Source organism: Mytilinidion resinicola (assembly GCF_010093595.1).
Source record: "Mytilinidion resinicola strain CBS 304.34 unplaced genomic scaffold BDZ99scaffold_3, whole genome shotgun sequence".
Lineage (NCBI taxonomy): Eukaryota > Fungi > Ascomycota > Dothideomycetes > Mytilinidiales > Mytilinidiaceae > Mytilinidion > Mytilinidion resinicola.
Genome location: NW_022985439.1, coordinates 1,063,412 through 1,087,290, shown reverse-complemented (window position 1 = coordinate 1,087,290; position 23,879 = coordinate 1,063,412). Strand labels below are relative to the sequence as shown.

At 52.5% G+C, this 23,879-nt stretch overlaps 9 protein-coding genes across 9 annotated transcripts; 3 read left to right on the top strand and 6 right to left on the bottom strand.

The window, feature by feature from the left end:
* Positions 1–293: 293 nt before the first annotated feature.
* BDZ99DRAFT_485423 (asparaginyl-tRNA synthetase) lies at positions 294–4,224 on the bottom strand (the record flags this gene model as incomplete). The annotated part of the gene is made up of 11 exons (XM_033722710.1): positions 294–351; positions 404–848; positions 897–953; positions 1,010–1,108; positions 1,164–1,296; positions 1,353–1,388; positions 1,446–1,515; positions 2,598–3,658; positions 3,727–3,847; positions 3,917–4,083; positions 4,192–4,224. The coding sequence occupies 11 exons, from the start codon at positions 4,222–4,224 to the stop codon at positions 294–296; spliced, it is 2,280 nt and encodes a 759-aa protein (XP_033581843.1).
* Positions 4,225–5,510: 1,286 nt separating this feature from the next.
* Positions 5,511–6,442, top strand: BDZ99DRAFT_515643 (uncharacterized protein; the record flags this gene model as incomplete). Its single annotated transcript, XM_033724991.1, has 2 exons — positions 5,511–5,961; positions 6,012–6,442. The coding sequence occupies 2 exons, from the start codon at positions 5,511–5,513 to the stop codon at positions 6,440–6,442; spliced, it is 882 nt and encodes a 293-aa protein (XP_033581842.1).
* A 1,022-nt stretch (positions 6,443–7,464) lies between these two features.
* Positions 7,465–8,594, bottom strand: BDZ99DRAFT_458846 (uncharacterized protein). Its single transcript, XM_033719012.1, has 3 exons — positions 8,563–8,594; positions 8,179–8,504; positions 7,465–7,998 (listed from the first exon to the last, which is right to left on the bottom strand). The coding sequence occupies exons 2-3, from the start codon at positions 8,407–8,409 to the stop codon at positions 7,885–7,887; spliced, it is 345 nt and encodes a 114-aa protein (XP_033581841.1). The 5' UTR covers positions 8,410–8,504; positions 8,563–8,594; the 3' UTR covers positions 7,465–7,884.
* Positions 8,595–9,096: 502 nt separating this feature from the next.
* Positions 9,097–9,963, top strand: BDZ99DRAFT_549092 (uncharacterized protein; the record flags this gene model as incomplete). Its single annotated transcript, XM_033726948.1, has 2 exons — positions 9,097–9,344; positions 9,396–9,963. 2 exons carry the CDS (start codon positions 9,097–9,099, stop codon positions 9,796–9,798), a joined length of 651 nt encoding a protein of 216 aa, XP_033581840.1. The 3' UTR covers positions 9,799–9,963.
* On the bottom strand, positions 9,964–11,051 carry BDZ99DRAFT_186225 (uncharacterized protein). The gene is made up of 2 exons (XM_033713102.1): positions 10,619–11,051; positions 9,964–10,461 (listed from the first exon to the last, which is right to left on the bottom strand). Exons 1-2 carry the CDS (start codon positions 10,860–10,862, stop codon positions 10,130–10,132), a joined length of 576 nt encoding a protein of 191 aa, XP_033581839.1. The 5' UTR covers positions 10,863–11,051; the 3' UTR covers positions 9,964–10,129.
* A 298-nt stretch (positions 11,052–11,349) lies between these two features.
* On the top strand, positions 11,350–15,867 carry BDZ99DRAFT_549090 (TPR-like protein; the record flags this gene model as incomplete). Its single annotated transcript, XM_033726947.1, has 4 exons — positions 11,350–11,357; positions 11,411–11,468; positions 11,500–13,431; positions 13,480–15,867. The coding sequence occupies 4 exons, from the start codon at positions 11,350–11,352 to the stop codon at positions 15,661–15,663; spliced, it is 4,182 nt and encodes a 1,393-aa protein (XP_033581838.1). The 3' UTR covers positions 15,664–15,867.
* On the bottom strand, positions 15,868–19,530 carry BDZ99DRAFT_549084 (calmodulin-binding protein-like protein Sha1; the record flags this gene model as incomplete). The annotated part of the gene is made up of 2 exons (XM_033726946.1): positions 15,868–19,357; positions 19,404–19,530. 2 exons carry the CDS (start codon positions 19,528–19,530, stop codon positions 16,071–16,073), a joined length of 3,414 nt encoding a protein of 1,137 aa, XP_033581837.1. The 3' UTR covers positions 15,868–16,070.
* Positions 19,531–19,683: 153 nt separating this feature from the next.
* On the bottom strand, positions 19,684–21,936 carry BDZ99DRAFT_408326 (Arabinanase/levansucrase/invertase). Its single transcript, XM_033716506.1, has 6 exons — positions 21,721–21,936; positions 21,567–21,648; positions 21,501–21,516; positions 20,864–21,442; positions 19,987–20,806; positions 19,684–19,919 (listed from the first exon to the last, which is right to left on the bottom strand). Exons 1-6 carry the CDS (start codon positions 21,877–21,879, stop codon positions 19,701–19,703), a joined length of 1,875 nt encoding a protein of 624 aa, XP_033581836.1. The 5' UTR covers positions 21,880–21,936; the 3' UTR covers positions 19,684–19,700.
* Positions 21,937–22,518: 582 nt separating this feature from the next.
* Positions 22,519–23,878, bottom strand: BDZ99DRAFT_186205 (uncharacterized protein). The gene is made up of 3 exons (XM_033713100.1): positions 23,756–23,878; positions 22,775–23,703; positions 22,519–22,720 (listed from the first exon to the last, which is right to left on the bottom strand). The coding sequence occupies exons 1-3, from the start codon at positions 23,818–23,820 to the stop codon at positions 22,683–22,685; spliced, it is 1,032 nt and encodes a 343-aa protein (XP_033581835.1). The 5' UTR covers positions 23,821–23,878; the 3' UTR covers positions 22,519–22,682.
* Position 23,879: the final 1 nt, after the last annotated feature.

Sequence of the window (23,879 nt, the reverse complement as noted above, 5' to 3'; positions counted from 1 at the left end):
ACTCGCGGACGCCTGGTCGTGGACCGAAACGATCTAGGGACCTCTACCATATACAATGTTAAGTTGCGGCGATGTTGGAATCGCCACGCATGCAAAGGGATAACGCCGTGTTTTCTGTGTCGACGCCGAGATGATCCAGAAAACCTCCACGTTCTCACTTGAAATGTCATTGCCCGAGGACGGTGATACGTGCTTGTAGGCAAGCATGTTGCGCGACCGGACTCCTCGAACATCCAACGGATCATGTTCCATGTAACTACGGATTAGTTGCCAACGAGTCTCGCCGACAATGGTTATCGTTGTGTTTCGTTGCGCGCAATGAAGAATGCTTTGGCCATTTCGTAGGCCGACCTGCGCGCCAAGTTAGCATCCTTCTCCTCCCAAAGAAGCAATTCGCACTCACCAGCAGATTGCTGTGCTCGGCATCGTGGTGATGATCCTGGGCTTGAGCCCGCGGAAGAAGCCCCGGTAGCCCTCCCGCCTTTTGATAATGGCTGCCGCCTGCCACAGTCCAGAGACATTCCGTAGCTCGGGCTCCGTTGCATTTCCCCTCGTTTGCAAAAGTGTCTTGATGACGTCTAGCGGCGTAGTGAGGCCCGCTGCGAGCCCTCCCGCGAGACCACCTGCCGTACAATGCGTATATGGATCATACCGTCCTGTCGGATTAATAGATTTTGAAATCGACTCGTAAGCCGTGAATTGGAGCGCGGTGAATGGTACTGTCATGCACAGTGTCGTGGGATACGAGACGTAGAAGGCGGTGAAGCCCTCCTTTCGGAAGACCGACCTCGCACACTGTCCGAATGATCTGTAGACCGAACCGTGTAGCTGCATTCGCTGTTTGATGACTGCAATAATGAGCGCATGCAATGAACCGTGGATATCGTGAAGCTTACCATCGAATGGATTCATCAACGCATCGCTTGCAATCGTAGCGGCCGCGCCGCTCACAGCTGGGGGATGTTAGTCCAAGACCGCTTTTTTCCGGACTGAAGGTGCCAATTCATACCAGCTGCTAGAGGGTGGTGCTCTTCGTGGCGTCCCTCGTTGCCGCCCATCGCATGCTTGACCGCCTCGTACGATGCAAAATATACAGCATGCGCCGGCCCTGCCAAGTATCGTCAACTTTGTCCTAAGCCTGAAGTGCTGCGTCGACTACTAACCAGCCCCTAAAACCACGCTCGATAGCCCCTTCCACAGTGTCCGAAACCCCTCCACCCTCGATATTGTGACTACGGCGTTCGATATGCCAGTATATACGGCTGTTGGCGACGGATTGACGACCTGCATCCTCGTCTGAAAACGACGTTAACATCGGAGTAGAGCGGGAGCTGCTGGATATGGATACGAACCTTAAGCAAGTCGATTGGGTACATCACCGAGTGCTCCTGCGCAGTGTTAGGATATCGCGGGGAGGAATAGGCGTCTCGTTCGGGGGGGCATACGGCAATTCCAGCAAACGCGCCAGCCACCATGTTGGCGGAGAGGGAGAAGTTCGGCGGGAGAGATTCATAACTAGCCTCAGGTTAGCATTGAGCATCTGTTGCGGGTGTCTGCGGAGCTGTACTCGTGTTCTTCAACTTCCACACCTATCCGCTCATGGGTGGCCATAAAATCCACCTCGCCCCACAGAATCGTGCTGCAAGCTTAGATGGGAGGTGCGACAGCGAGTATGAGGAGATGTAGGAGGGGACGCAGCGGGTAGATCGGGGGAGCACAGTGGCGGTGGGAAGAGCACAGTGCAGCAATTGTTTTCAAGGTCTCGGATTAAGAGATCGCGGCCGGGTCGCTCCTCGGCGAAGCACAGGCCTGCGTCGTCACGGACGAGACAAAGGCAGACCCCTCGAAAAATGCGCAGAGCCCCCACTTGTTCGAATATTGCAGCGATGCCAAATCAGAAAGTTATTTGATGACTGGTATCTGGTAAATATGCAGTTTTTATTGCTTCCCTAAATATCTGAAATGTATATGCGAAACCGAAAAAGCAAGTCCGCCGCGGCGGAGATGTTCACCTGGAAGAACCATTTTCGAGAGAAAGGGTGGAATATATGTACGTAGTGAAACTAGAAAACCTTCCAAGCAGGTCAGCTTGATCTGTCGATAATGTGCTGCGATCCGAGCAGAGCAAGCCATATGGGAGGATACACTCTATGACGCCTGCAGGTCATCTGTCGAAGACTGCCAAGGTAATCCTGCGAGGATGCGATGCGAGACGCTACGGTGCTATGGTGACGAGTGATATAAAGGAGGCTTATATGTATCCTTTATAGCATGATCTCTCTCGCTGAAACCTTGATCACGTAGACAACCGATAGCAGTGGGTGACGGGTAATTTGAGAATAGTGTACACATAAGAACATTCTCAAATTCGACGGCTAGCAACATGCATCGCTTATGTTACACTACGCACCTGACACATATGATACAAACAGCTCCCTAGACCGTCGGAAGCTTAGCAGTCACACCGCCCGTACCATCTGGGAAATCCAACAATCTCTCGGATGTTGGACACACCTGACAGGTAGCATAGGAGTCGATCGAATCCGATACCAAACCCACCGTGTGGTACGCTGCCGTACTTACGGAGGTCGAGGTACCATTGTAGAGAGCCTTCTGCTGTGGGGTCTTTCGAATCACTGCCCAAAGCTCTTCGAAGTCCGCGGGCGTCCATGTTTTCCAAAAGTTGGGAAAGGCGATATTCACGCATCGACCCGCCAGCCAGTTCGCAGAGTTCTGGTGCCAAGAGGTCAAAGCAGGCAACCGTGGACCCTGCATTTGCCGCCTCTGGAATTGTAGCCTTAAGGCTGTCAGTCGACGGTGCCATGTAGAACGGTTTCAGATCGCGCGGGTAATCTGTTACAAACACCGGCCCGCCTTGTCCTACGGTTTCCGCGAGGAATTTTTCATGCTCGGCTTGCAGCCCCGACTTGTGGCTTGGCTCGAACTCGAAATGGGTCTTGCTCTCGTCCACAGCCCGCTGAAGCGTCTTGATGGCGTCTGCAAAGGTGATGCGCGGCCAAGGTCCATCGACCAAGCCCTGCCATCTTCGAGCCAGAACATCGTGTGTCACGTCGGATTTTTCGGCATCCTCGTTTGATTGAAGCTTGCGTGCTTGAAGCAACTCTTCCCCGACGCGAGATGTTTGCAGTCCACGGCCAATGTCTCGTAGCATGTCCTCGACCAGATCCATGACCTGTCCAAGATCTTCTACAAAGGCGACTTCCGCTTCAAGCATGTAGAATTCACTTAGATGACGAGGGGTGTCGCTCTTCTCCGCACGGAAAGTGGGCGATAAGGTCCATACTTTCCCTATAGATTGCGCAAGTGCTTCTAAATGGAGTTGAGATGAAACAGTGAGATATTTTGGAGATTGGAAAAAAAGCTCGTCTTGTGAAGATGAAGCGCCTTCTTTGTGGTCCTTTGATGCTGTCGGTTCCAGAGAGACGGTGAAAACCTCCCCAGCGCCTTCGCAGTCGGAAGACGTTATTATTGGAGGATGGGTCTGGACGAAGTCTTGCTCGGAGAAGAAGTGGGTCAAACGAGAAATGACATGTGACCTTAACCGCAATAGTAGCGAGTTGACGGGCAGTCGTGGCCGCAGATGAGGCAGGGTTCGTAGGAACTCAGTGCTGTGGTACTTTTTCTGTAGTGGATACGTCTGCATGTGCTGGTCAGAAGCAAGCTCTGCGCGTCAGCTGAACATGCTGGGGTATAGCTACAACATACCGTAGCATCATTATCTCCCAGGATCCTGACGTTCTCCGCGTGTATCTCGTGCGACTGCTCTTTCCCAGAAGGAGATTCTTTCCATTTCCCGGTAATGCTGACGGCACTTCCGGTAGATAACCTTAACAGCACGTAAAGTCGTCAGCTGTTACATCCAGGGCGAGTGGGCTGGATGCCTTGAGAAACTGACCCTTCAGCCTGTGCGGGACTCAAGACGGCCTGCAGCGACTGCAGCGACGAGCCATCCCCAATTGCAGCAAACGCTACCCGTTTCTGTTTCCGCACCGTGCGGATGAAGCCATTGACCGTTACGACGCCATCAGATCGGGTCAAGGGTTCTGCTCCCGCAGATGGAGACTGCGCGAGGATTGTTGCGATGTTTGGCTGGAGGGATGTCGTCGAAGAGTGCCGTGGTCGAAGCGGTCTTTTGGCGTGGGGCCTGGTCAGCTGCAACGGGGAACGGACGGCGCGCTCTGGAATCAGCAGCTGCCGGCGCATTGAGGCGTGTATGGGCGCGAGATGGTGGCCGCAAGGGAGACGGATGGGTGCAGCTCTGAGGACCTGGCAACATGATGCTGCGGGTGAGCCGCGAAAGCGACTGGAAAACACCTGACTTCGGCGAAGTCGGGCAGGATGTTCCGTGCCTAGTTCCAACGCTCTTGGCAACTCGGCCGGCAGGACTCGGGATGCAACAACCGTATCGTGTGTCCCCGACGTTAGGCCCGAAACCTAAGGCCCACTTCATTGCGATATCTCTGACGTCCCAGCAGCCTTGTCCTCCACGGCCGCACTCCGGTCACTGAGATTTCGCTCTCTGAAAAGTCGCTGTCATAACCCCGCAGCGGACCTCCAGCTTGGCTCTGCAAGAAAGCCCTATTGGCGGCTAGCCATCGCGCCCCGCCCTCCACCGCCTGCGGTGCGGTGCGGTGAAGTACATTGGACTACGGCTGCTGCGCGATGCGCTTCCCCGGGGGCACACGTACCCTTCAGGTCGGCGAGCAGGCCGCCGGAGCGAAGCTCTCAGTGGCTCTGGAGCGGCGCGCTGCGGATGGAATGGCGCTATCTTCTGTCCCACTTGGGCACCCTGCATGTGGGAGCGCTAGCAGTGCAAGATCTCGCTCCCTCGACTCCAGATCTCAGACTAACTCTTCATCTCCCCAGGGATGCGGCGATCGCTGTGATCCATGAGATGCTTGGAGCCTTGCTAAACCCCCCGTGCGGCCGCCACGGCTGCCCAAGCCCAATTCTGATGCGCGTTGCATGAGACACTACTGCCGCGGCTTTTACCTGACGCCCCCGACGTATGACTGGGGCTTGTCGACGCCGTTCTTGCGCGACCTGCCCAATCTTGATGCTGCAGCCCTCGCTGAATGTTTATTTTTTCGCCAGGCGCAACTCATGTGCCCTGGTCACGGCTATCCAGCTTTTGTACGCGCCTTGACGCTACCGATGGCGCCATGTACCCGCATCGTAGTCCTAATTGTGTACCACTCTCGCAGGATTCACCTCTCCACGTCCGCTCACAACTGCCCCTTCCGGCTCGGCTCACGTCCCATTAGGCGCGTGCCGCTGACCGGCTCGATCTGGGCTAAGAATGATCGATGTTGTCCGTGTCCCGGCTCGTCTCGATCCCAGTATATAGGGATAAAGTCACTCCGCGCACCAACCAGCGAGTGCACATCATCCTCGCAGTATCCAGTCGCTCCTCGTTTCAGGCTTACAGCTTTTCTCCCTTCAGTTGCATCGTTTACAGACATATCTGGTCCACCTTGTCGACTCTCACCATGCCCCCGATGAGACCAAAGCCTTCGGAGATTGCGACAGAAGCCAAAAAGACGTACATACCATATATTCAGAGAGATATGCCCACATGTCCTCCTCATTCAATACTCTACGGGGACTCATCGCAAATCCACGTGGCCCCGGAGAAAAGAACAGCCCAAAGGCTGCGGGTTGCTGTCTTCGACGGCGATCCTGTTGACGTCGCTCTCGATTGGTACAACTCCAACCTCAAAGACCCGGCAAGGGCCCAGTCTACAGCACGCATCCCTGTAGTCAACATGGCAAACGAGAAACGTGCAGGTGGTGACTGGGAGTCTGGCCTCATCGCGCCAGAGGAATGCTTTGCTCGAAGGAGTAATCTGGTGCAAGCCCTAGTGACGCCGTGGAACCCAAACAACGGGACGACGCACTATCCCATCCCCCAGAAGGGAGGGATATACTCGCAATATGTTGGTAAGGTTCCTGAACATGCACCTCTTGTGGCCTATCTCACCGACAGACAGTCGTGTTCCGCGACGCTTCCGAGCCATATACGATCTGGAAAGAGTTCAAAGACCTACCCGTGATTTCTGTGGCGCCCGTTCGGCGACCGAAGCTCGATGAGAGCGGGAAGCACTATTCCTTCGACCAGGAGCGCGAACTCATGAAAGAGAAGATGCGTACAGTGCTCCGGATTGCGGCCTACTGCAGCCACCGCGAGCTCTGCCTCGGGGCGTTTGGGGTCGGGTCCATCTTCCGCAATCCCGTCGAGGAGGTCGCAAGCATGTGGAGGGCGCTGCTCTTCCACGATCCCGAGTTCCAAGGCGTCTTCACCAACGTCGTCTTTGCTGTCGAAAAGAACCCGCCCGGGTACGTGCGCGGCGGCGAGCACGACTACGAGGCCTTCGTCGAGGCCTTCGATCCTAAGAAGGTGTTCCCAACCGCTAGCTTCTAGGTAGTGGTAGTGGCCCACGGACTAGTGATCGGGGTGGGAGGCCGTCGCCGCCTCCCATAGTTGCTGTGCGGTGTCGTCAGCGGCGTGGTGATGGAGCATGTGGGGTGAGTTGTCGTGGACTTTGGAGTTGGTCCCTGCGCGGCTGCTGCCCAATCACTGGCGGGGTCCAGACGATTGGATGCCGGCGGCCTACGGCGTTCCGGGGCCTGGGAAAGACTTGCGGTGACGAATGGACCGCATGGGCGTCACGGCGATGTATGTTCTTCTTTTCTTTTTATCTTGAAGCTAGGCCGTCCACCAGGAGCATTTGTTTGGGGTCAAGCGCGGCGCAGGCGGCGTGGGACAGCGGCTGTCTCGGCGAAAGACACCTGAGAGACGCTAAATTTAGGACGCTATTCTTTCTTTGAAGAGATTTTCTGACGATTGGGCTTCAATTTGCTCGTGAATGCCGTGGGTGGGTATCACCTTGCTGGCAGCCCGTAGGATGCTGGCACCTGGCAAAGCCGCAGATCGAAAGACGCCGGTGTGCGAGAAAAAAGCTCGTCACTACCGAGCTTTTGCTCGATATGCACATGCCGACAGCGTCTTCCTGCGTCCGGTGGTTCCTCTCTAATATTAAGCCACAAACTTACCGTAAATGGGAGCAACCCCGGGCGCCTTTAGGGGGGAATAGCACCTTTCTAGCCAATCAATCCTCAAGCTGGTTAAGTACTAGCCCAGAAAATAGGTATACCAGGATCGACTCAGTTTAGCGCTATGTTCACCGGACGTATTGTAGAAAGGTGTTGTAGATCCAAGCTGGACCCTGCTTAATATGCACATTCGCTTATCCGGCTGGATGGGTCGTGAAGAGACGTGGCCTGTCCCTTGGGATTCGCAGGAACCAAAGACGGAGTGGACGGAGTTACGGGGCAGGATCGGGCGTTCCCTTGGCAGTTGATTGCGGTCGATTCGTTGGTCGAATTCTTGCCCGCGCCCAGGCGGCCTCGCCGAGTCACTCTGGAGCGGCCAGCTTCTGACCTTCCCCAGACCAACCCCATATCTGCAACCGTCCATTTTGGGCGCGTGTTAATGGTGTTGGCGTGGAGGCTACTACACCCGAAGTAAGGCCTGCCCTCACCGCATGCAATCTCAAATACTGTTCGCCAATCATCAACGAACGGCATTCTATTTCCAATATCCATGGGTCACGAGTCTCTTCAGCTTACCATGCCACATACCCTCCTGCAGGCCGTCGATCGAAAATAGGCTCATGAAACAAGCCATTAAAGATGGCGCTAGCGGGCGGATCCATACATTGCCGGCGACATGGTGTACATCCCAAACTAATCAAGAGAAGAGGTGGGGTCCGGAAGCCTGAATTTTACTATACACACACATAATACATTTTCCGTACACCTTGTCGCCCAAATTCGATTCCCAATCTAGGTCCTGCGGCATCATTACTTTGGCGGTAGAGGCCCTGGCGGATAGACCTCGCCGCCTTCGGCCTCTATCCGCCTTATCGTCTGCACCTTCTGGTACTCGACTACTCGCCGCTTTTTGAAATACTCAACCTGTTTGCGTACGTCAGTGTGATATCCATGACGAAAGAAAAAATGGCAGGCAAACGATCCAATCTATGGTGGCTATCCACTCCAATCGGATAGCTTCGCGAGCGCCACCTTTGGACATGTAGATTGTAATCCAGATTGTGAAGCTGGATTGCCATGACCGCATCTAAGGGAAGCACTCACCCACGCAGTCGCACAGTTTTGCTCAAATCGTTGGTTTTGTGCTCCACACGCCACTTTCGACTTGTCCTCGTCCTTGATTGCGTCTAGGATGTTGTTTTGCTCGAGGCAATTGAAGAAGGCGTCGCGGGCGGCGTAGCATTTGTCCCGTTTTGAGCGCATTGGGGGTTCGTAGGGCTTGTCTGCTGCTTTTGCATCCGGCTCGCTGCCGCCGAATGATGGTATCCAGCCCATGGCGACGAAATCTCGTATTGGATTGTGATAGAGGTGGCGGATGGAAAAGTGGAATGGGAGTAGTTCAGTGCGGGTATGGCGGCTGGAATGAGATTCTGCTGAGATTGTTAGCATTGGTGGCGCTGTTCATCTACTTGCGACGAGCAAACTTACTTGCTGCGTTGCTGTCAGGCTTGAAGATTCGGAGCTAAAGATGGAGCTTGAGAATTGATGCACTCAAGAAACGGATCGGAGCTCCACGGGCCGACTCTTGGCTCAGCTCGGCATGCCGGACACGCTGGGCGGGAAAAAGTGGCACATTCAAAAAGTCGTCTTGTGTGTACGCCTGTCTGCCAGTGCTTTGAGGGCTTCGACAAGCTTTCAATTGCCCCAAGTGAAGAGTCTCCATCACGTTTCAACCTCGAAAACTGCATTGAAGCACCCCAAGCAGTGGCATACACGTACCCCCGCGGTTAGTTCAAACTAAGAGTACCACTTCTTGTATGCCCCGCTTGCCGGGATAATGATGTCTGGCCTTAGTCGAAATCTCCAAGCCGATGCCTATTGAACATCACCACCATCTTAACGCACGATAGATACGCATTTTCCACTACCGACCGTTACCTAGACTACCTTTACCGGTGGAACGACGTCTACATGCGCCCTCGATAACCACCAACCGCCATCATCGCGACCTAATCACACGCGATGCCACGCCGGCGGCGTCCTCCCCGTCCAGGCGCTCTCGCAGACCTCGCTCCGGGACGCCTCTTGACCCAAATAGTCGCACTGCAGGCCGCATTCTACGTCAGCGCGGCTATCCTCATCCTGTTTACCGCGCTTGTGGCCGGGAAGGAAGTCCGTCTGGACCTATTGCTAAGCTGGCGGAGCTTGAGAGGAGATACGACCGTTGGATGGACACTAGGGCTCGTATGGATGCTGAACAGTCTAATAAGGTGCGCCCTCCTGCATTCGTTCTATTGAAATTCGCTGACATAGGGTGATAGCGTCGTCTTCATCCTCCTCCTCATCGCGCGCTCGAAACTCGTCCCAGACTTCACTCTCACCCTCCACTTTATCCACCTCGTCGTCACGTCCTTCTACTCGCACGGCCTACCGAGAAACTGGTTCTGGTGGGCACTACAGGCGGCGTCGGCTGCGCTTATGAATTTCCTTGGTATTTGGGCATGTCAGTGGCGTGAGCTGCGGCCTATCAATTTCGGGGGCGGAGGGGGAGCGACTAGGCCCCGGCAGGGGAATGCGGGGACGAGTGCGAATGGGAGCGCAGCTGTGGAGGGTCCGCGGGATGAGGAAGCGGGCTTTGGGAGGGGACGGGGTAGAGGAAGAGGAAGGGATGGGGCCGGGGAGTACGAGATGGTCACTATGAAAGAGGGAGAAGAGAACGGGTAGCTGAGGATAAAGATGCTCATGTCTGGTTTCCGGGTTGATACAGCGATTGCATTGCGAGGCGTTTTCGGTGCGGCTCAAATACCGCAGGTCTAAAGTATAGAGATCGATGCATTCCTAAGTGGATTGTAATATCATGGTGTTCAAACAGGTTTTGAGCTGGGGTTTGAGCTGGAGTTTGAGCAGTCGATTTTGTCAAACATTTGAGAACAGACATTGTTGCTTGTAAGGGATCCATAGTAGACTGAAACTAACATCCCCAGATGGTATCTGTTCCCAAAACCCCTTTCCCCGGAACGCCTTCAGATCCATGTATCTCGCTCAAGCCAGTACGCTATGTACACTCCATACTCTCGACCTCCCTGCCCGCCAGAAACCATCGATTACCCGGCTGCTCGAAGGAAACGGTCCCGTCCTGGAACGTGAACGCCACTGTACAGTCGACCTCGCCTGTTCCTTGATGCGCGAGCATACCTTTCTCTTCTTCAGAAAGAACTGCGCGTATCGTGCAGGCGATTCGTTCAATGTCCCGTAATCGTTGTCTTTGGTGACGGCTAGTAAAGGAGTATGACACTGCTGACTGAATGCGTGTGGTATGAGAGCGAGGGTCCGATGGATCGGCGATACGGGCGCTTTGGACGTGCACTGGCAAAGAAGAGTTGGATCCTACAAGATATCAGAAGACTAGCAGGATTGCGGCTCATGCGGCAAGTTGTAGAAGCTACACAAGATCTAGACATTGCGGAAAGCAAAAAATTTAGGAGACGACGCGGAAAGAGCCGCTTCATAAACTAATAGGATGTTCCACGAAAAGGTAACATACCAGGAACCACACGTTGGCGTAGGGGCAATTCCACGTACTTCTCGTCGTGACTGTTAGATGCAGTAACGTGGAGCCCTACCATGCCCACGCTACTGTGGAATTGCAAGGTTGGTCTTCGTGCTTCTTTCTCTGGTGCCATTGGCGGGAGGAGGCGTCCTTGAGTGTGGAGGCGTGGTGCATCGTAGATGACTCTGCTCCAGACACAGGATACGAACGCTAGGAAGATGCTTCGGAGGAATCGCATGTTTGTGACGGTTCTGGCAACTTGGAAAGACCGAGATTCTTATGTTTGAAGGCGAGAACTGAGAGCGATAGTGAAGAGAAGTGACGAGAGGAGAATATATGGAAGGAGCATCTGCACACTATCGTCTCCTGAGATAAGAGACAGTCCATCGTTAATTCGTTCTTGAATGCAAAACCTAACTTTAAGGACTTCATCGACACGTGGGGCATCGTTGACCGTTTGATGGACAGGGCTAATAGCCTGATGACTTAATTAAGTGCGCATAGAATTTTCCGAACTGCGAGTGGAGCCCCTGATCTATGTCATATACTCTGCCGCGCGCCTCTGATTTGGCAACAATTCATCTAGATTATACCTCTCGGAACTGTACTTAAAAATCTCCCATAGTGGTCGAAAACGCATAGCGATTCTCAGAGTAATAGATACAAGGTCGTGATGAGGCTTGCAAGGCCATCTGGGAGCCCTCGAGCCATGTGCCGCTATCGCAATGGCGTTGTCAGTCTCTTCAGATTGAATATCCTGGAACATGACACTAGAACTCAATGCAGCGCTATCTTCCATATTATCAACAACTCAAAAGACCATCAAGGAGGAATGAATGAAATGGTACACATAATAGACTAGCGTATGCGCTTAGTCATCTAAAACCCAAGATCCATTGGTTCCCGATCCATCGACGTCTTTCATCCACCTGCAAAAACATCTCTACCCGAAGTTCATCTCTGCTAGGCTCCATGCACGCTTACCGACGAAGAAAGAAGCCGACCAAGCGATCTCCAGGCGGATAAAACATCGCACTCCAGTCATGGATCGAGGCTACGGCCGTTATAGCTGGCCGAATGGAAACCCGGATGAGGAACCGCTCCCACCAGCACAATATCTAGACCCATATTCGACGGAGCAGCCTTTCTCCGGTCAACCACAGACGCCGTTCAATCACAGTGCCTCACCTTTTCTCCCAGGCGGACCTTTTGGGCCGTCAGGGCAGCCTTTCCAGAGTCCGTATCAAAATGGTAATGGGTACGGCCATCAAGTACCTGGCTCAGAATACTCTCATCAAGTCCCAGCAATCAATACAGACCATAACCCGTTCATTTCATCTAATCTAGCAGCCCCTCAGACGGCTAGCTACCAGACCGAAGCAGATTTTGCAACCGGAGGCCTTGTGATCCACGATGGGTTCATCCCGACTAACTTTGAGGAATCCGACGATGAAGAAGCGTCTTATCCAGTGCTACCAGACGCAGTTCGGACGAACCTGCAGGGATACCAAACTTATGTGAACTCCTTTGAAAGTGGTATCTTGTACGACCGTTCCGATGAGGATAGCGAGTCCGAAAGCGAGGAAGATCCAGCTGTTGAAGAAGCATTCGTAAACGACATTAGAGATGCCAATGATCCAGAAGTCGATCCAGATTTCTCGGCATCAGATGCCGAAGAACTGAACAGCGGCGATGAACTGTTGGCTCCCGAATCCCCGCGCAGAGGACGAGGAAGAGGCAATGCTAGATGGAGAGGCAGTGTGAGAGGGAAAGGCAGCGCTAGAGGTAGAGGTAGGGGCCGTGGTGGAGGTAGAGGCAGAGCCCGTGGTCGATCGATCCTAGACCGTCGCCCACCAGCTCGAGAGACTCGCAGTGGAAATGTCAGACGTGGTGCTCGTAAGGCTGCGGATCCAGGGCAGCAATACAAGCGTCTTCAAATAAAGGCGAACGAGTCGTACATCAACCGGGACTTCAAAACGGCCGCTGAATATGCTATGACAGCTATACAACTCAACCCGGAGATTTTCGCTACACACAGCCTTCTTTCCGAGATCTACTTAGACATGGGAGATGAGCAACGCTCCATAGAAGCTCTGATCGTTGGTGCTCCGACTAAACGGGATAAACACCTTTGGTTCCACGTTCTCCAGCGTGTCTGGGATCTTGACGAGAAGAAGTATCCAATGTATACACGGAATACCAAAATTGGCGTTGCAATCAGCTGCCTGAGGGAGATTTTGATCATAGATCCCAGAGATTATGAAGCCCGACACGAAAAACTGAAGATCGAGCTCGAACTTGGCAACGTTGCAAAAGCTGTGAGCCTTTGTCGTCTCATGCTGGAGATTAAGCCTCATGAAACAGATATCCTGAGGGAAATGGCGCGAATATGTACCAAGGATGCTAAGGGCCAAAGATATCTTGACACGGCCTCGAAGAGCTTCGAGAACTCGATCAATCATTTCATCACTAACGAAGAATTCTCAAACAGTAGCTTTGACTGGTCCTTGCTCAATTATTATCTTGAAATTGTCGAGAAGCAAAAGGAACACAAGAAAGCAGTCGCACAAGCCAAAAGGCTATCCAGGTGGCTGCTTGGAAGAAAGGACGAGGTGTTCTGGGACGAGCTGGACGATGATCGAGAATGGGACATCGCACTTGAGCTAAGAAGAACCGACGTTGCAGGGTTTGAACTAGGAAAATACCCGCTTGGCACTTACGGGGCTGGCCTGCCTATGGAAGTACGGGTAAAAATGGGGACTAATAGGTTGCGGATGAGCGGCCTTGACAATTACGAAGAGGCTATGGTATGTCCTCAATGTGAATATGCAGTTTCTTGTACTAATTATACATAGCGTCACCTAGAACTACTTGAGCCAGACGTGAAAGGCACCGACGCGAAAGTCATGGATTACGGAGATCTGTTTCGCGAAGCAGCTGAAGCTTTAAAAGCGGAGGAGCATTTCGAACAAGCGATTCGATTCTACAAAACTTTGAAGACCAATCCGGACGAGATGACCGTTCCTTGTTACATTAACCTCATTCGATCTTACAATGCACTAGGTCGTTCTGATGAAGCAGCCGAAGATATGGAAACCCTAATCAAATTCGACTGCAAAAAGGTGGAAGAGTTGGCTCTGCTAGCAAAGTTTCTCGAGGCAAGTGGTAAAGCGTATGAAGCCATTCAAAGAGGAAGACAAGCGTACAATATGGGCGGACATTCCCTTCTCAAACGCCTACAGTTCAAGCATATTGCAGCGGTTTTGCCAGATTGGATGCCTAAAACTCCTATGGGCAGAGGCCCATACCAGAAACGGCTGTATTCAAGTGTTGTTGGTAAAGCTCCCGAAGCCAAGAAAGCCGCAACCTCAAGTAAAAAGAGCCAGGCTGAGAAAACCGTTCGCCAGGGGAAGAGACTAATGTTGAGAACGTTAGCTCCACGGCCAGTCATTGGGGTTGATGCTGTTCCTGGCGAAGATGCCATTACTAGTGAAGGCGAAGATGTTATGGATGTCGACGAAGCGCTTACGGACGAGGATGGTGGAGCGACAGAGGTGCCTGCTCAACCCTTGGAGACTCTCAAACCCAAGAAAATATCGATGCAACATCCGCGTATCGTAGGCCCTATAACGTATATGCCTTACTTGATGGCGTTCAATGGAGAGGCAGAGGACGAAGAATTGCTGACACCCCTAACATCAATAAGAAAGAGAATTCGGGATGCGGAAAGACAGCGACCTGACGAGTTCCATTACCAAAAGGGTCTTGATCGTAAGATGAGGGTTAACTTTGCATTACTACGAGAGTTGGGGGAAGATGCTACGAAAGGCGACCGCGTAGCTGCAGAAAAGTGTCTCGACGCCGGCGAGGAAATGGTGACGGAGTTTTTGGGATTCGAGATGTTTTCGTGTGACAGAAACGAGCCCTTCAGAGGATACTTCAGGAAGAAAGGGCTCGAGTGGAGAGAGGCCATTTTGTCTCGGCTAGCATGCTTTTCAAACAGAGTCGATGATGGCGAGCAGGATATCGATCCTCGGGCTGATGACTCTTGCAACGACTTCCACGGTATTACTTTCGAGGACTGGGGCGGCGTTTTGATCCAGTATTCCCTCCTCCTTGCAAAGGCTGGCGACTCTGGGGCCTGCTTCGCAACCCTCAGCGGCGCAAGCAGATCCTGTATATTCTGGCACAGAAAGGATCTGCTATACCGCATCCACACCTGCTGGCTTGCTTGCGCTATTGAGTGCGACTCTTCTCAGGAAGTCGTCAACGCCGTCCGTTGGTTCATGAAGAACTTTCCCTACTCCAGCGACATCTACCGCATATACAGCCTTGCCAACCGCCTGCTAGGCGAAGGAAGCTTTTACAGCACCGCTGTAAACCAGAAGTCAATCCTCCGTCACATCAAACTTTCCGACTATCAGCAGATGACCGACGAGCAGCGCGACTGGTTCAAGTACAACGATACCGCGCGTGCTAATTATCTAGGCAAGGCCGTGCGAGAAGGACTGTTGCAGCATGTTCGGGGCCACGACCCGGTCCTCTTCGCTCTCTTCGGCCACACCCTCGCCGATGGCGCGACGTACACGGCAGCACTCAACTACTACTTCCGCGCCTATACCATCTGCCCAGATGACCCCGTACTGAACCTCTGCATCGGGCTGTGCTACGTGCAGCATGCGATGAAGCGGCAGAGCGAGAACCGCCAGTTCCAGGTCCAGCAGGGCATGGCATTCGTGTTCCGCTACTACGAGCTTAGGACGAAGGACGATGTTGCCGTGCTTCTTCAAGAAGCCGAATTCAACATGGGACGCGTTTGGCATCTGCTAGGCTTGAATCAGCTTGCAATGCCGTGTTATCGGAAGTGTATCGAGCTAGGGCCGAAGGTGAGAGAGGAGCACGAGAGAGGCGAGCATAGTGACGTTGGAGCAGAGGATTTTAGCGTAGAGGCGGCGTTTGCGATCCAGACGATACTGGCGCTGGCGGGTGATTTCGAGGGCGCGAGGAGGGTGACGGAGGAGGCTCTTGTGATTGAGTGATTTAGGGGCTATGGGATTGAAAAGCGTTAACGGCGTCAATGGGATGGAGATCAAAAGGCGATACTTGTAGCATTTCAGGAGTTTCGAGCTGCTCTCGCATTTCCCGGAGTCGTTTCAGATAGCATGGGGGGGTTGGTAATAGCGTGTCCTTTGAACACCGAAAATTACATCTACTCAACTCTCTCGCAGCAACCCAAGTTCTCTAGACTATCGTACCCAGAAGAATAACAAGACAAGTTTCGTGAATCATCAAAACACCCTAGTAGTCGCTAGTCTCCAGAAGACCCATCCAAACAGCGAAAGAATATAATCGCTCCCTAAAGACGAGAGACAGATGAAACGAATACATCAAAAGCACCATAGTAGCCCTCACTCCATTAATCAAATTCTCATAACAGCATCCCATCCTACCAACCCCCTCGCACCCTCCTCTCCTTGACCTTCCCCCACCCTGGCTTGCCAGCAAGCGCACCTCGCAGCGCTCTCCGCACAGCCCAGCCGCGCGCACGAGCCTGGAAACCCGTGATATCCTTCCGCAATCTCTCTTTTCGTTCGTCTAGCACCTTCCTCCAACCCCTCTGTAGCACCGTCGCGGCATTCACAACCCTCTCTCTCGTCCGAACCACCTTGGCGCACTCTGCGGCCAACCGCATTAACGTGACACGGCGGCCTACAGTCCGGCGTACCAAAAAGAGGCGGAAGCAGCGCTGGATAGTAGCAGCAGCATGATGAGCGCGGGCGAGTGGCGGAAGGCGTGAGGCGAGGAAAGTGAGAGTTTGGAGCGTGAAGTCCTTCGAGGGAATGGGCGTGGCGGATTTGGAGGACGGAGCGAAGAGGGAGACGAAAGCGGTGGAACAGCCGGCTGCTCTGAGCTTTGGTGCTAGAGATGCGTTGCGATTGGACGATTTGGACATTGATGTGCTGGTGACGATAGTTGTGGGGAGGTAGGCATCCACAATCGCTTCGAGGACTCTGCTGTCTGCAAAGGATGTGGTCAAGTTTGAGACGCGGAGGCCGTGCAGGCGCGCGATGCTGTATGCCCAACTCTTTAGGAGGTACTTGTGATGGGCAAGACCTTCCAGTGATGTCGTATCCTCGTCCGAGGAGTAGAGGTCGGATTCCGGGTCCGGGTGTTGCTCATACCACGCGCGTCGGAATGTAGCGATCTCTTTCTCGACATCGCTCCAATTGACGAGAGCTCCGAGACCCCATTTGCCGACAAGAGCCCAGAGTAGACTGAGGGTCTTCTCGCGATGGCCGTCGACGATGTCTTCCGGTCTCACGTCTGAGATTGCGCGGTGTGGGATACCTCTAATACCGTCGAGGGCGCTTAGGGCAATCTGAGCATTGTATAGCTTCTGTGCTCGAGCGAGGCTTGGGAATTTGAGGTGCTGGGATAGGATCCATGTCTCTTTTAGATTTAGGTCGAAATTACTCGTCAACAACTCGCCGCTCGGCATGGTGATTGTGACTGTTTCGTCTCGTTGCTTTGCGAGAGTAGAGGGAGGATATAAAAGTAACTCTACGAGCCTCGTGAGGAGCACACCGTCTCGCAGATCGGTTGCTAGGTTTTCGACGTGGTATGTGTATTCTTGTAGAGGATATTGAGTGTGCTCGACGCGATAATTTAGATGTCCGAGGGGACGGGTAACATCGCCAACAGATGGCAACAGCATGGTCGAAAACGATTGCAGCACCGTAGCAGAGGTCTTGTGTGGTGACGAGATTTGAAATAGACAACCAGGAAGGATGTCTGTAGTCTTAGCCTTATCTAGAAGCATAATGAGCATCAAACTTCGAAGAACTGTTCTTCTCCAGGACCAGCCGTGGGTTCCAAAGTCGTCTCCGTGATGCTCGCTAGCTCTAGCAATACTGGCAATTGTGCCGACACCAGCCTTGACGCGCACGGCATCCTCATTGCGGATCAAGAACGTATCAAGGTATCCGTCGATCGCTCTTCGTTCAGCGCGTAGCTGACGCTCTCCACAATCGGAGCTTGTTGATCCTCCAGATAGTCTGGACGAGACAGGAATTTTACGGCCTATGACAGTTTCGGCTGCGCATCTCAGGGCAGTAAGATCGTATGTTTCTACCCATAAGTTGAGGAATTTGCGGCGAAGTCCTACGTCATCTTTGATCCGTAACGTCTGAGCCAGTAGGTCTTTAGGGATACTCAGCGCCCCATAGAGTAGCGACGCTTGGATGCGTTTGTGGAGTAACGGAACCGCTGGCTCGTGATATATCTTGATCAAAGCTTTCCGGAGGTCACCTGGGTCCATGTCAAGGCTGGCCCCTTTGTTTGCTGAGTCGAAGAAGGAATTCAGGAGTTGCGTGATGGCTACCTCTTGGTAGTTCAGCCATTGATCTTCATACAACTCCGGTCTGCAGAGATCCTCGGACAACACTGGATATTTCTCTGGTTGCTTTCTCCTTTCATGCGCAACGATGGGGACACTGAGTTTCGAGGGTGGACGTTCTGGCCGCTTTCTGCGTAAAGCAGACGGCGGAGAATCCTTTGGCTGAAACGGAGACGAAGATGCCGGGGGTAGTGCTTTCGAGATCCTTCGCGAGGTCGCCTTTCGGGCAGCAGTGGGAGCAGAAACCCCATCCGCGCGAACCTTGTGGGATTTGGCAGGGGATCCAGAGTGGCCGATTTCCGAATTGACTCGTTTGCGACTACCGTCCACCTTGACCCTGGAGACTGGAACAGGCTCAGCTGCTTGGGAGGAGGCAAAACGCACCCTTGCTGGCTTCGACGCTCTATGTCCAGATCCTGCTTTGGAGAAGTTGAATTGACTTTCTTTCTTAGCAGTTTTTTGGTCGTCGATCGAAAAGGATCCAGGGGGCACATTTTCCTTCCCGCCGCCCTTTCCCGCGAGATCCTCTGAAAACGATACGGTTTGTAGAGGGCGGGAGGTGTGTTGCAAGGGTCCTCGTTTGGGAGGCCTTGCTAGAGATTGTCGTGAAGTCTTCTTGTCCTGTTTCATGGCTGGGACAAGGTTTTCCGGTTCCTCCTCTGAAAGCGTCACTAACTCGAGTCCAAAGTCAGGAGACTTCACCCGGCCTTCTTTGTACTTGTGCGTCGGAGCTCCTGGATGTATCGTGATCATGGTCGTGTCATCGGATGGAACGTATATGGTCCTCCGGCGCGGGTTCTTCTTAATCTCAGATTTCCTGCGCTCTCTGATGGCCTCCTTCTGCATAAGTACTGTGTTTTCTGCCTCTTCGCCAGCCCGATCCGCGAGTATCGACGACACCCGTCGTCTTGCGGTTGGTCTCACGATCTTCGGCGGTGGTTCCTTCTTTACAGGTGGCGCAACAATTGGAATCTTTTGCGCCGGTTGCGCCAGTATAGCACTTCTTCCAGAGTTTCCTTCTTTTGGTAAAAGCGAAGTCCTGCTCCTCCTGGCCACTTCCGGTGCTTGTTGTTGCTGCTCCTCTAGTGCCACGTCCTCGAATATATCTATGGACGGGTTGAAAGTGGCCTTTCGCGCCGCATCTCGTGGTCGCCTTCTGGGCTTCGCGTTCCGAAAATTGTTTTGGAGTTCTGTTGTGTATTCTAATGCGCTCGTGGTATCATCCTGGAGGTACGATGTTGTTGACGTCGCGTATGCTGAGGGCTGGTATGCGTGCTGGTAATAGCGATCGATATTCGGGAAGGATGGATTTGGCGGCGCCGGACATGGCGTGCCATCTGTATAGCGGAGTGTATTCATCGGAATGGATGCGTGCCCATATACGGTTCCCCGGGTTTGTAGGTGTGGTTGTGGGGATCTCGAGAATCACGGTGTTGGCGGCATCACCTCCCTTGGTCGCGTCGCCAAAACGCGGTTGCCAGAGGCAACAGATCAACAACAAAACATTCATCGCCAAGGGAACTTTAGTAACATTTCACTGGGACTGAGCAAAATTGGTCACTTGTATCATCCACGAGTACGCCTTAGTACCGTGTTTGCATTACACACGTTTGGACCAATGGGATTCATGAATATGACTACTACAAGCTCAATAAACAAACCTCACCGGCATCCGTGCCCTCAATTCCCTGACCACCATGTATAGTTATTGGTTTCAGCAGCAGTATCAAAAACGAGCTTACTGCTTGAATTAAGAGGGCGATCAGGCCACACATTGCGCAGGCCAACCCAAGCTACGACCTCAGCAACATGCACACTAGCACCTTCTTCTACATAGACACCGAAGTTGGTCGAGTCCTCGCGACTAGGGTAGATACGCGTAGTGAGAGCGAAGCGGCCCTAAAAGTAACATGAGTTCCAGAATTTCATAGCAGAGACGAGACGCAAGGACTTGAAGAATACTCACATTGACATAGACTTCTAAAAGTGAACCATCTAGAAAGACGCTCATGGCGATGCTCTCTATGCCACTGGCCGCCAGAGTGTAGGGACGGAAGTATCCCACGACAGTCGAGTTCGCAAACTCTGTGACAGTAGAGGAATGAGAACGGTCGACATTGAGGGTATGATTGGAAGAGTCGTAGTAGACATTAGTATACTCTTCTCCACCAGGCGACGCAGCGACTCTCAGACCAGCAATGCCGTTGAAGTCGCTAAAGGTGGCAGCGAGCTCCATGTGACTAGTCCCCTTACCCGCGATTTTACTCGATGAACATGCGCCTATGGTGAATTCCACAGCTTTTGAGCCTTTTCGAATACCCGCGACCACATCGGCGAGTGGACGCACGCCGAGAGTATAGGCCGTGAAAGTTCCATCGCCATTTTTGACGAAGTGAGAGCTACCGGGGCCGGTCGAGCTATCATCAACGTTGACAACGCTAGCAACCTCGTGAACGAAAAGCTCGCGAGGAAGAGCCATGCAGCCCTGGAAACCTTGTTGATTGATGGAAAAGTCGCCTTCATCCTCCGGCGCCCAGCCCCACTGGACGCGGCGGTTGTTCTTGGTATCATTGAAGCTTGTCAGTGCATATAGTAGTCCCCAATCGGCTGCGCTACCAGAGACTGGATTGAACTGGGCGGACCCGTTGTCGCGTCTTGTAACAACTCCCTCGTTCCACAAAGCCCAATGTGCGCTTTCATGGAAGCTCACATTGCCGCCCTCAGAACCCATATTGACGAAGCAATGTTGAGCTCCAGTAGAGTCTTCGAGGGAGAAAAAGCTAGAGCTGTGTGAGTAGTTAGCAGAGTTTTCTTTCCTCTGATGAACGGGGTAAATCATTTACACTTCAAAATTGAACCCGTAAGAGCCTGTCTCGAGAACAGAGCCTAGGCTTATGTTGTATGCAGGTTCCCAGAGCGCACCGAGGAATTTCCATTGGGTCAGATTGCTGGCAGGGGCAGAATAGAATGGAATACGTGGGCCGACACCTTTGATTCCAGATCCAAAAACAGCGTAGTATTGTGGTTCAGATTGGCCCAGCAACGCATCCATCGCTGGCCATGGTTCAACGAAGGGGTCTCGCCATCCGGTAATGTTCCAATTTCCTGGCACCTCAGTAATGATCGGATTGCCTGGGTGTTCGTGCCACGTGACGCCTCCGTTAGAAGACATGGCAATGCTTTGGCTTTCAGTTCCACGATGATACGGGATTGACCAACTGGTAGGGAGATACGATACCGAGGTGTAGAAGGCTAGGAGGGTGCCATCTTGTTTACCGTGAAGGTTGACTGGCTGAGCGGTACCAGAGAAGATCCCGAGTCCGTTGTACGTCCCCACCGGTCCAGTGCCTAGAGCTTGAGCGTCTTGATCATGCCAGCCGCCGACATCTTCCCATGTAATGAGGTCTTTCGAAGTAGCATGGCTGCAAGAAATCAGCTTCCAGTCACCCGCTAAAGTCAGTCAGATTTCACAGAGCTCACCCCCACGAGATGTTCCCTGTAATATTGTGAGTATAGCAACACTGTAAATGCTGCTCATAAGCTCACCCCAATTTACGTGATTTGGATGCCATTGATAGAAGAGATGGTATATATCCCTTGTGGGGTCGTACATCGAACCGCAAGGATCCTGGAAAATAGGTCAGTGAAGGTCTTCCGTGCAAAGCTTGCTTGAACACTCTAAAGCGTATTGAGTACTTACATTCATCCATCCTGCGGGAGGTATAAAGTGAGCTACCGGACGCCATCGTGTGAAGAGGCTGTTATTTCCTATGACGTCTATTGTCGAAGCTTCTAGGAGTTGTGCAGACACGACACCCAACGTACCGTGCACGAGGCTCAGTAGATATGTGGCTCGCATTCTTGAGTACAACAGTCAATCAGCTAAGACTGAGTATTTTCGCGTAGTTGAGATTCAATTGAGCATCACAAAATTGCTCATGTTATGCGGGAATCCCCACAACTTAAAGCAGAAGCCATTCCAGGAAAAGGTCATAGCCATGACAAAATGCATAGCAACAGGGAATAGCTGATCGATGTGAATGGAGAGAGATGCAGAGATGACGGGACGGACAAGGATGGTTTCTCGGTGGTGCATGTCATTCCCCCGCATCTCCATATTTTGCGATCTTCCCGAGCCCGAGGAGCGGCACGATGAGTATGACTGCCTTGATCTGAGCAGGCCCAGACCGAGGTGCCTTTGGCGATGGCAGCCCATGACGCCAATGTACATTGAGAAGAACGTGTGCGAAATCGCGCGGAAGGTTTCTCGGGACAGTCTATTGACTATACTAACCGAAATCTGGGGAAATGCTAGCCAATTAGCACCTAAATAGACTGGAACGCTCCACAACGTTGACTCCGAGGAGGAACCTCCGACATTCAAGGCACAACGGCCGGAAAAAGGCTTCCTAAGATTAGAACCGTTTTATGGCAAGTTACAGTGCTAAAACATTTTCACTAAGGCTGCGTACGCCTAAACACTACGGTTCAATGTTCTCCAATGCATATTCCAGAACTGGACGAAGTATATATGAATTATTTTGAACAGCCTGTAACTCACCAGGCCACCTCAGGTGGTGATGAACCGGCGTACACAAACTGCGTATGTTGCGCGGAGTGCTAGGTTTTCTTCGACAATTTGAAGCCTCACAGGTAGTGGCATCAATCCGAGTCTCCCTCGAATTCAGATACGTCTGGGTCTATCAGTCCGTTAGATTGTGCTGTGGCGTCCAAAGAGAAAGCGATAAGCATACCTCTCCAAGGAGTATACTCCAGCCTGCCGCCGACCTTCACCATTAAGCTTTCTCGAACCAGACTGAGTTCATCTTCGGATAGTAATGCGCCCGGATCAGCCATTCCGATTAGCAGTACTAGGCCTTGGTTGCCCGGGCCTAGTTTCGATACGAACTCTAGTAGGCCATCCAACGTAAACTTGCTCATGACCATGAAGGTCATACTCCTCAGGTTGCGGAGGCTAGCAGCCTTATCCAGCACAGCATCTGTCACTTCCAAGCCGCTGATGTAGAAGTCTTCAAGCTTATCCAGTCTGTCGATGATTTGGTTGAAATGCTCATCTTTGAGCCAATCTGACACGCCACGTAGCTCTAGTTCCCTCAGTTCCGTCAAAGACTTGAGCGAGTCAACGAGGACATCGACGTCATCCCTGAACATCTCATCGCTGTCGCCGCTTAGCGTCAAAGCTCGCAAGGATTCGCGCTGGTGTATGAGCGCCTGGTGAAACATCTTGTTGCTGTTCACAACGTAGGTGTCAATATCCAGCTTCCGAAGGTGAATCTTTTCTTCTAGTAGAAGTGGGAATACGATGGCAGCTGCATCCACAAAGTTGGTGAGGCTGAAGTTTTTCAGATCCTCGCATTTTCGGAGCCACTCAATAACTTCGAGGAAGACGTCGTTTTGAGTCGCTTTGATATCTGTATGGCCGTCGTTATCTTCTAACCTGAGGGTTTCAATCGCCGTGCAGCCCCTCAAGAGTGAAAGGTGAGGAAGTGTGTCAGTACGGAGGCATAGTCTGAGCTCCTTCAAGGACTCGCCATGGGTATTCAAAGCCAGGAAGGCTTCTGCACCAATTCCAGTGTCGCTGATGGTCTCTAGATATTTGAGAGATTGGGGACGAAGGCCACTGATGAAGTTGGAGAGTTTGTGATCACGGTCCTCAGATTGCCTAGCTAAATATTAGTATACGGTACAGTGACAAAATATGAGCCCGTGCACACTCGTTTGACACTGCTAGGGGTGCCCCGGTGCTGTTCCAGAATCTAGGCACAATGTTAAGTTTCATGCAGCACGAATCTAAGCTGCCTTTCCACTGAACAGCTTCCTAGCAGCGGGACTACTCCT

What these genes read in the sequence shown, in the direction of transcription:
- BDZ99DRAFT_186205 (XM_033713100.1), bottom strand. Translation starts at nt 23,820, where the DNA reads ATGAAACTTAACATTGTGCCTAGATTCTGGAACAGCACCGGGGCACCC. An exon ending in CCCCTAGCAGTGTCAAACGA is followed by an intron (nt 23,704 to 23,755) that starts GTGTGCACGGGC and finishes ATATTTAGCTAG; the next exon opens with GCAATCTGAGGACCGTGATC. An exon ending in GGAGTATACTCCTTGGAGAG is followed by an intron (nt 22,721 to 22,774) that starts GTATGCTTATCG and finishes ACGGACTGATAG; the next exon opens with ACCCAGACGTATCTGAATTC.
- BDZ99DRAFT_458846 (XM_033719012.1), bottom strand. Translation starts at nt 8,409, where the DNA reads ATGGGCTGGATACCATCATTCGGCGGCAGCGAGCCGGATGCAAAAGCA. An exon ending in AAAACTGTGCGACTGCGTGG is followed by an intron (nt 7,999 to 8,178) that starts GTGAGTGCTTCC and finishes GTACGCAAACAG; the next exon opens with GTTGAGTATTTCAAAAAGCG.
- BDZ99DRAFT_186225 (XM_033713102.1), bottom strand. Translation starts at nt 10,862, where the DNA reads ATGCGATTCCTCCGAAGCATCTTCCTAGCGTTCGTATCCTGTGTCTGG. An exon ending in ACGCCAACGTGTGGTTCCTG is followed by an intron (nt 10,462 to 10,618) that starts GTATGTTACCTT and finishes GATATCTTGTAG; the next exon opens with GATCCAACTCTTCTTTGCCA.
- BDZ99DRAFT_408326 (XM_033716506.1), bottom strand. Translation starts at nt 21,879, where the DNA reads ATGCGAGCCACATATCTACTGAGCCTCGTGCACGGTACGTTGGGTGTC. An exon ending in CTCCCGCAGGATGGATGAAT is followed by an intron (nt 21,649 to 21,720) that starts GTAAGTACTCAA and finishes CCTATTTTCCAG; the next exon opens with GATCCTTGCGGTTCGATGTA. An exon ending in TACGGGTTCAATTTTGAAGT is followed by an intron (nt 20,807 to 20,863) that starts GTAAATGATTTA and finishes CTACTCACACAG; the next exon opens with CTCTAGCTTTTTCTCCCTCG.